This window comes from Galeopterus variegatus, unplaced genomic scaffold (genome assembly GCF_000696425.1).
Source record: "Galeopterus variegatus unplaced genomic scaffold, G_variegatus-3.0.2 Scaffold549, whole genome shotgun sequence".
NCBI classification, from domain to species: domain Eukaryota; kingdom Metazoa; phylum Chordata; class Mammalia; order Dermoptera; family Cynocephalidae; genus Galeopterus; species Galeopterus variegatus.
Genome location: NW_007726660.1, coordinates 701,542 through 710,742, shown reverse-complemented (window position 1 = coordinate 710,742; position 9,201 = coordinate 701,542). Strand labels below are relative to the sequence as shown.

The 9,201-nt window shown below is 42.9% G+C and overlaps 1 protein-coding gene across 1 annotated transcript in view; it reads right to left on the bottom strand.

Annotated features, from left to right (window-relative positions):
• SCAI (suppressor of cancer cell invasion) overlaps positions 1 to 9,201 on the bottom strand; it is a gene marked incomplete at its 3' end in the record, with an annotated part of 95,776 nt that overhangs the window by 2,125 nt on the left and 84,450 nt on the right. The window contains 1 exon segment of the mRNA XM_008569976.1: positions 2,457 to 2,529. Within this exon segment, the coding sequence (XP_008568198.1) occupies positions 2,457 to 2,529 (73 nt within the window).

The following is a 9,201-nucleotide window of genomic DNA, read 5'->3' as shown; positions in this document are numbered from 1 at the left end:
CCAGAAACCTGAAAGTCCATTCCTGCTTCCTTCCTCTCCTTTCTTCCCACACCCGGTCCATCACCAAGTCTTGTTGGTTCTCTGGGTTTAGTATCTTTTGAAGCCAGCTACCCAGTCATTGTCCTAGCTATCGCCACCACCATCTCCCTATTTCTGTCAATGCCCCTCTCCAATTCATTCTCCATGAGGTTAACTGAATGCTTTTTCATGCTACTCACTCCTCTGTTGGAAATCTTTTGATGGTACTCCATTGTCCTCCATCAGTCACACAATCCCAAACTCTACCTTTTAGCTAGAAGGAACCACTTTAATTTCTCTAAGTATCCCACAAATACTCTTATCGCAGGGTCATCCCACGTGCAATTGCTCTGCTGCAACACTCTTCTTCGGTCATCCCCACTCCCATCTAATTCTACCTGTCCTTGAAGTCCACTGTAGATACCATCTCATCCCCTTCCTTTACACACATGTGCCGATTAGAAGTTCCTCGTACATGTTCCTGTGCCACCCCCTATGAAATACTTATAGAGTCATCCCCACTCCCATCTAATTCTACCTGTCCTTGAAGTCCACTGTAGATACCATCTCATCCCCTTCCTTTACCGTCATGTGCCGATTAGAAGTTCCTCGTACATGTTCCTGTGCCACCCCCTATGAAATACTTATAGCACTTTATAGTAACGGCCTGCTATGCTGTCATGACTTCTACTAGACATTTGATCTGTGAGAAAAAACTGTGTTTGTCAGGTCAAAGTGCTATCTCCAGTGCTTAGCACAATACCTGATAACATAAATGCTGAATAAATGTTTGTTGAATTCATGAAGTAACTCTTGGCTAAAGAGAGAACTACAGGATTTAGATGCTAGAAGTACTGGCACATTATCTGACATTCCAATTACTTACATATCTGCTAGCTCTGTGCCCAGATGGAGGGCCAACCCCTTTTGTAGATGTGAGTAGCAATAATGCCTATGGATAAATCCAAAATGTTTCCCACAAAAGAATTTTGAATCACCTTATGTAACTTAACAATTCATTTAAGCTTTTAGAAGTCTAAGCTTTATAGCACTGAGATAGGATATTGGACTGAAAAATGTTAAGGACAGGTATTACAACTAAGCATATTAATAATAATGATAGTACATATTGAGTACTTACTATATACCCAGAGTTACTCTATGAGACGGATATTATAACTTTCATTTGATAGATGAAGAAACTGAGGCACAGAATGGCTTAATAACTTGCCATGGTCACACAGCTATTCAGGATTCAAACTCAGTCAATTTGTCTTCAAGTCTGTGCTTTTCTCCTCTACGCAATAAAGTCTTTCAGACCAAATAATCTTGGTATTAGCTCATTTGACCATGCACTTTTAAATAAGACTACATCATAATAGAACAAACTGATACCAAAAAGTACTCTCAAGTAATTGGAAGGGGTTAGATTCTTCCAGGAATGATAAGAAACTGGGTAACAAAATCCTCAAAGCAGGAGAATTTTACCGTTGTTTGAAGGTAAGTTCTATCCCTTAGTAATTTTACTTTTGGATACATGAACTTAATATTTCTACATGTTCTTCCCTGTTAAACAGCAGAACTTACCTTAAAACAACGGTGAAAGTTTCCAGCTTCTCTCAGGCATTCAAATGCTGACCATCACTTCCTGTGTCAAACTATGTCAGCAGACAGGACTTCTGGCTGGGAAGTAGCAGTAAAATGCCATCTCCCACAGAGAGACATCAGCACTATTCACAGTTAGGGAGATAGTGAAAGAGTGACAAGTACTGCTAAAACAGTGGTAAGGTTTCTTTACTATTTTACCTACTAAATGACTGGGAGTTAGAATTAAATTTTATGTGTTACCTATTAAGCACAAATCATTAAACATAAAAAGTCTTTCAATTCTTAGCCACTGAAAAATGGCCAAAATACTAACCTGTCTCTCTGGCAGACTTAGAAAAGGTTCTTTTATTTAAAAAGTACAAGGTAAAAATGCAAATAAAAGACACCCTTTAAGTTGTGCCAGCTAGGTTATTCTAACTGTTAGGCATAGTCTGAGGAATTTCCTAGATTAGCAATTTTATGGTCTTAAAAGATTCCTAACATAATGTAACCAAAGATAGAGGAAATAATGCTATATGGATATGTCAAGCAAATCAAAACAAATACCTGTAAAACAAAATTTAAAGTTTACAACTTATGAGTTCTCCAAAACAAGGGCCAAAACACCTCTTTCTCAGAGATGAATTATCTCAAGTCCTAACGGTAGCACATTAAGGAAGTCTGGTTGCTGGCAAGGCTTCTGGGTATATTTCAGATTGGTACCTGCCACATTAAACACCATAAATACACGCATGATCATTATGGGAGGGAAAAACAAAGATCAATATTATTCAAAATGTAAATATGTTTATTTGCAACCTCTGGGTATAACAGATAATGAGAGAACATACCTTGTAAAGCTTTTGGATATGCTGTAGGAGAAAGCAAGCAGACTAGTGGCTGTCCAAACAAATTTGTGAAATTCTGTAATATATAAGAATTTAAAACTTTCATTAAAGATTTGACTAAATATAGTTACTTAGTAATTTTCTAAAGTACATCATTAGGGTATGGATTGGGCCCTTTTACTCATAAGTAGGTGCAAAAACATCAGTAACAGCTGAAGAGACTGCCATTAATTTATAATTACCATGTGTTACAGGCCTTCTTAAAGTCCCTCAATCAAAATAGTTAATTTTTAGTAAGTGAGCTATTGATTTTTTAAATAAAGGCACATAAATGATTGTAGTCTTGTAGGGAGAGATCATCTGGATGGCCTACCACTAGGCCACCCTGTCAGGCAACATACACTAGTAGATACAAGGGTGAATTTTCCAAGATCTAGGATCTGTCTTTCAGCCTCAAAGCCTCCAAAACCTGATTTACTATTATGCGAAGATGGGATCCATCTGTTACTGTGGATTATTGTAACTGCTCACATAGAATGATGAATAAAACCAGAATGTCAATGTGTTAATTTACAGTGAGAATTAAGCTGACATTCAAACTAGAGTACCCTTTGCATAATTAAGGATATCTTTTCCCTAAAGGCAGGTCTTCATGGGAAGTAAAATCATAAAATATTTGGTAAGCAACAATAAAGATAAAACTCCTAGGAGTAAGCTTAATATGAAATGAAAAAAACAAAAATAAGTTTAGAACTCCTGAATGGTAGGGAAAACATAGGAAAATGGTCAGGATCCCTCAGATGTTCAGAGTCTTGCCAAGCTTTTGCTGTAAATATCCTCAGGTGTTCCTTGGTTACTACTTAATGTAATTGCATATGGGCACCCAGGTGTCCTGGGTTATGGACCTAAGTATAAAGGACTAACAGCTCTGATACACAGTGCTTCTCAGAATGCTGAGAAGCCGCTAGAATAGCTGCTTCTAGCTCTGAATAAAGCCTATTAATTTTTTACCCATGACTCTCAGGACCTTTTCCTATTACCTAGCTCGTAGACCTGCGTGTGGAGGGTTTGTGAGCTAGTCTGAGAGCCCTAGCCGTAGCTTTACCATTGGTGTAGTCAGCAAGATACTGAGCAAGTACAGGAGCCAAAAGCTCCTTGGGAGAAGGAGGAAATGTGGGCCGGCCCGTGGCTCACTCGGGAGAGTGCGGTGCTGATAACACCAAGGCCCCGGGTTCGGATCCCATATAGGGATGGCCAGTTCGCTTGCTGGCTGAGCGTGGTGCTGACAACACCAAGTCAAAAAAAAAAAAAAAAAAAAAAAAAAAAGAGGAGGAGGAAATGTGGCTACTTCTGAATATGTTGTGCCCTATGGCCACGTTCCTGTTGACTGGGGTCTGGCTGCTGCTCACTATACTGCAAGTCAGCATAGACCGGGCACTCCATGAAGCAGTGCGGCTTAGAAATATGCAGCAGAGAGCCCCTTGGGAGGGGGAGGAAATGTTGCTATCCTTGAGTATGTGGTGCCAGTAACCACTTTTCTGCTGACCAGAGCCTGGCTACTGCTCACTATGCTGCAAACTGATCGAGATTTAAAAAAGCAGAGTTGTTGGAAGCACGGATAATTGTTCTGGAGGATGACGTGTAGCAACTAGCCACCCCTGCCTCTCACACCAGGTAGAACAACAAACCCAGTGGTGAGTTGGGGGAGACCAGGTATCTCCAGGCACGACCTTACATGCACCAGAAACTGAAGCATGAGCAGGCTATGGGACCAGGTGGAATACCAGCAGGCGATCCACAGGTGACTCAATTCACTACCCATGTCCCATATACCCGGGCTGAATTAGTTGACTTTGGGAGACAGTTCCAGCAGAAACAGGAGGAGTCCCTGGCTGCTTGGCTGCTTAGGTAATGGGACCTAGGGGTGGATAGTGTGATATGGAAAAGTTGGCCTCCATTACCATGCACCTGTCCCTGAGGCAGTGGCTACAGAATAGCTGCAGATATGCACAAGGGCCAGGTAAGCACTCCTTAATGGAATGGGTGAATGCTGCTGCCCAAACCATGTGGGCAAATATTGGAGAACTGCCCAAGATTGTGAATAAATGGCAAACGTATTCTGAGTTGGTTCAAATAACTTGGGAGCTGAGGATGCGGCAGTCCATAATTAATGTAAACACCCGTAGCCCAGACAATGAAAGTTTTACAAGCAGCATGAGATATAGTGCTGCAAAATTCCCCATCAACATCCTGTGGGTCACTGAGGGGCATACTGTCCCCATAAATTGGTTGTCCTACATATGAAGTAATGACCATGATAGCCAGCCTGGGTGAAGTTGAGGAAAAGATATAAGAAAAAGGGGTCTGAAAGATGGCTAAGAGCCAACCCCCAAGAAATGCTCAGGATTTTATCCTGAGGACACCAAACAAGACTAGCCGTAAGCAGATGTGGCTTGACTTATAAGAAAAAGGGGTCTGAAAGATGGCTAAGAGCCAACCCCCAAGAATTGCTCAGGATTTTATCCTGAGGACACCAAACAAGACTAGCCGTAAGCAGATGTGGCTTGACTTGATTGCAGCAGGGGTTGATGGCACGAAAACTGACCAGCAGCCAAATGTGGTCCTGTTTGCCTTGTGGCAGCAATTATGCCCTGAACAGTGTTTCACGAAACATCTGGAAACAGCAGAGTAAGCTTGGTGGATTTAAAGAATTTTTGATTGCTCCCGAGGAGGCAGATGAAATGTTCCATTTCAATTAGGGAGCAGGCCAAGGTACTCATCTTTTGGGGGTGAGTGAGGACCGGAGGCCTCACGTTGAATTGGCAATACATTGGTCAAGAACAAATGTACAGCATGTTTTGGGATTGGTGGATACAGGTGCAGAACGTAGCCTGATATATGGCAATCCAGATAAGTTTTCAGGGGCCACAGTTCGTATAGATGGACATGGAGGACATACTATTGAAGTCAAAGCTGTGTCACTGCCATTGAGCATAGGATGATTGTCCCTTCATGTGTATACTGTATATATATCCCCAGTAGCTGAATACATCTTGGGTACAGACGTACTTTATGGCTTGCACCTGCAAACAACAGTTGGAGAGTTTCGGCTGCGAATACGGACAATAAAGCCTGTGTTACAGGGATATGCTAAACATGACCTGCAGGTGTTACCCAAGCCAAGACGTGTACTTAATGTAAAGCAATATCGCCTACCAGGAGGACAGGCAGAGATAGGTGCCACTATATTGGAGTTAGAGAAAGTTGGCATTATTCATCTGGCTCATAGCCCATTTAATGCTCTGGTATGGCCAGCGAAAAAACCTGATGATACCTGGAGAATGACTGTAGATTATCAAGAACTAAACAAAGTAGTGCCTCCTTTGAATGCAGCTGTGCCTTCAGTTCACAACTTGATGGATCAGCTGACGACTCAGCTGGGAACATATCATTATGTTTTGGACCTTGCAAATGCTTTCTTCTCTATTCCAATCTTGGCTGATAGCCAAGATCAGTTTGCCTTCACCTGGGAAGGGAAGCAGTGGACCTTTCCATTATTGCCCCAAGGTTATCTGCATAGCCCAACCATCTGTTATGGTTTAGTGGCTGGGGACCTAACCAAATGGACTAGGCCCAGCACAGTTATAATGTTTCACTACATTGATGACATGTTGTTAACCTCTGATTCTCTTACAGATTTAACCCAGGCAGCTCCAACACTGCTAAACCATTCGGAACAATGTGGGTGGGCTGTGAACACAGCCAAAGTGCAAGGAGCTGGGATGTCAGTCAAATTCTTAGGAGTGGTCTGGTCAGGTAAGACGAGAGTCATCCCAGAAGCTATTATATAGGCAAGATACAGGCATACCCTCGACCCAGAACTGTAGCTCAGTTACAGACATATTTGGGACTTCTGGGGTATCGGAGAGCTTTTGTACCCCATATGGCTCTAATGGCATGCCCACTATATGCATTAACAAAGAAAGGAGCCCCCTAGGACTGGACTGAGGAAGTAGAACAGGCTTACCAGGCTACAAAAAGGGCAACACAGCAAGTACAGGCTTTACAAGTGGCCAACCCCACTAAGCCTTTTGAGTTCTGATCCCACTAAGCCTTTTGAATAAGATGTAAATATAACCCAAGAGGGCTTAGGATGGGTTTTTGGCAGAGACAAGACCGATTCTGAACACCTGTAGGTTTGTGACAACGGAACCCACTTTACTGGACATGAGGTACAAAAGTGGGCTTCCCAGTTGTCTATTCAGTGGAAGTTACATGTGCCATATCATCCCCAGGCAGCAGGGATGATTGGGCAATACAATGGTCTTTTCAAAAAGGGGCTAAGGCTATCTGCCCAACCCCCATCCCTGAAGGGGTGGACACAGTGGTTATGGCTGACAGTCAGAATTCTAAATGAGGGACCCTTCAAGGGCGGGCCCTCTCTAGTGGAAGCTCTGTTGCATAGGGCTGCAGCACCTATACAACTGCAAGTTACTACTAAAGATAAGCTTTTGAAGCCAGGATATGGCAAGAACGGAAATATTCTCTTACCGGCCCCAACCTCTTTGCAACAGGGACAGACAGTACAATGGGAATGGCCCTGGAGAATAGAAGTCCCCCTGTACAATATACACTGGGTAGGCCTAATAGGTCCTTGGGGGAAAAGATTAGAAGAAGACTTACAGGGCCAGCCCAGTTTCACCTTGGGTGACAAGTAACGAGCCTCCCCAAGTAAAGGTAATATGGCCTGGAGCAGATAAGCGATCTATTCCAAAGGGCACATTTGTATTATCACTATGGCCAATTATGAGTTCCCCTATACTGTTACATGTAGAACCTACAGATCCAACAGTGTTAGTGGATAATGTAGGGTATCATAAACCAGGTAACATACCTATTCCTGCAACCATCCTTTCTCAGGATGGCAAACTGGCATGTATCCTACCAGAGGGGTGTAGCAATAACCCTTCTGTCTTTTCGGCCATAGTGTCATGACTGCAGGCACCAGAGTCAACAGGGCACATACATGTGTTCGTGTGGCCAGTGTGTTGGCTTACTGAATATGCACTGAACTTCCCATCAGTATGGCTACAGGATTCCCATGGAAAATCACCCCAATGATGACTACTAACTGGACGTGTGTGGCTAATAATTGAAAAGGACAGAACTATAGGACAAGCCTTAAGGCATATCAAATAGACAATAGGGTATATGAATGTAAGGGCCATTTATCCTCGCTAAGGGAACATCGCAGAAGATTCTGAATGGGCAGACCATATGGCAAGGGACCCTGAAGGGGTGGATTGTAGGGAAAATATAGGAAAATGGTCAGGGCCTCTCAGGTGTTCAGAATCTTGCCGTGCATTTGCTGTAAATATCTGCATGCACCCAGGTGTTCCTTGGTTATCCTCTAATGTAATTGTGCATGTGCACGCAGGTGTCCTGGGTTATAGACTTAAGTATAAAGGACTAACAGCTCTGATACACAGTACTGCTTGGGATGCTATGGGAGGCCAGTAGGGTGGCTGCTCCTAGCTCTGAATAAGGCCTAATTTTTTACCCACGGCTCTCAGGATCTTTTCCTATTACCTAGCTCATGGACCTGCATGTGAAGGGTTTGTGACCCAGTCTGTAGAACGGGCTTGAAGGGTCTGTGAGCCCTAGCAATACAATAATAAAAATGAAGACTTGAACAAATGGAAAGACATACTATGTTCTTAGAGATGAACCCATCCTAAAATGTCACTACACTATTAATAAATTAAAATTTAAAGCAACCTCAATAAAAATAGTCAAGGACATTTTTTTCCTGCACCTAAAAAAAAAAAAAAAAGGTAATGCTAAAGTGCATATGGAAAAATGAGATTAGCCAGGTAAACTAAAAAAGAGCAAAGAGGGGAACTAGACTAATCTGATATTAAAACATACTTTAAAGCCTCATTAATTATAAATGTATATACTAGTACAAGAGCAGGCAAAAAACTAAAGCTCTAACTGAAGATATTCTGTTCTAATTGGTCTGGGTTGGGGCCCAGGTATAGGAATTTTTAAGAGATTCCCTATATAAAGGACTTGCATCCAGAAAATATAAAGAACTCCTACAATTCAATAACAAAACCATAAACAATCCAATTAAAAAATGGGGGTGAATTTTGAATAGACATCTCATCAAAGATGATACAATTGGCTGATAAGACACTCAATATCATTAGTAAGAAAAATAAAAATTAAATAACAATGAAATTCTACCACACAACCATTAGAGTGACTATAATCAAAAAAGTCTGGCAAGGGCCGGCCCGGTGGCGCACTGGAGAGTGTGCCGCTTGGGAGCGCGGTGGCGCTCCTGCTGAGGGTTCGGATCCCATGTGGAGACCGGTTCCCGCTCACTGGCTGAGCACAGTGTGGGCACAACACCGAGGGTTGCGATCCCATTGCCGGTCCCTGGTATGGGCGCGACACCGAGGGTTGTGATCCCATTACCAGTCAGTAAAAAAGACAAAAAGGAAAAAAAAAAAAAAAGAAAAGTCTGGCAATACCAAGTGCTGGTGTGAATGTAAAGAAAATGGAACTCCCGGGCCGGCCCGGTGGCGCACTGGAGAGTGTGCCGCTTGGGAGCGCGGTGGCGCTCCTGCTGAGGGTTCGGATCCCATGTGGAGACCGGTTCCCGCTCACTGGCTGAGCACAGTGTGGGCACAACACCGAGGGTTGCGATCCCATTGCCGGTCCCTGGTATGGGCGCGACACC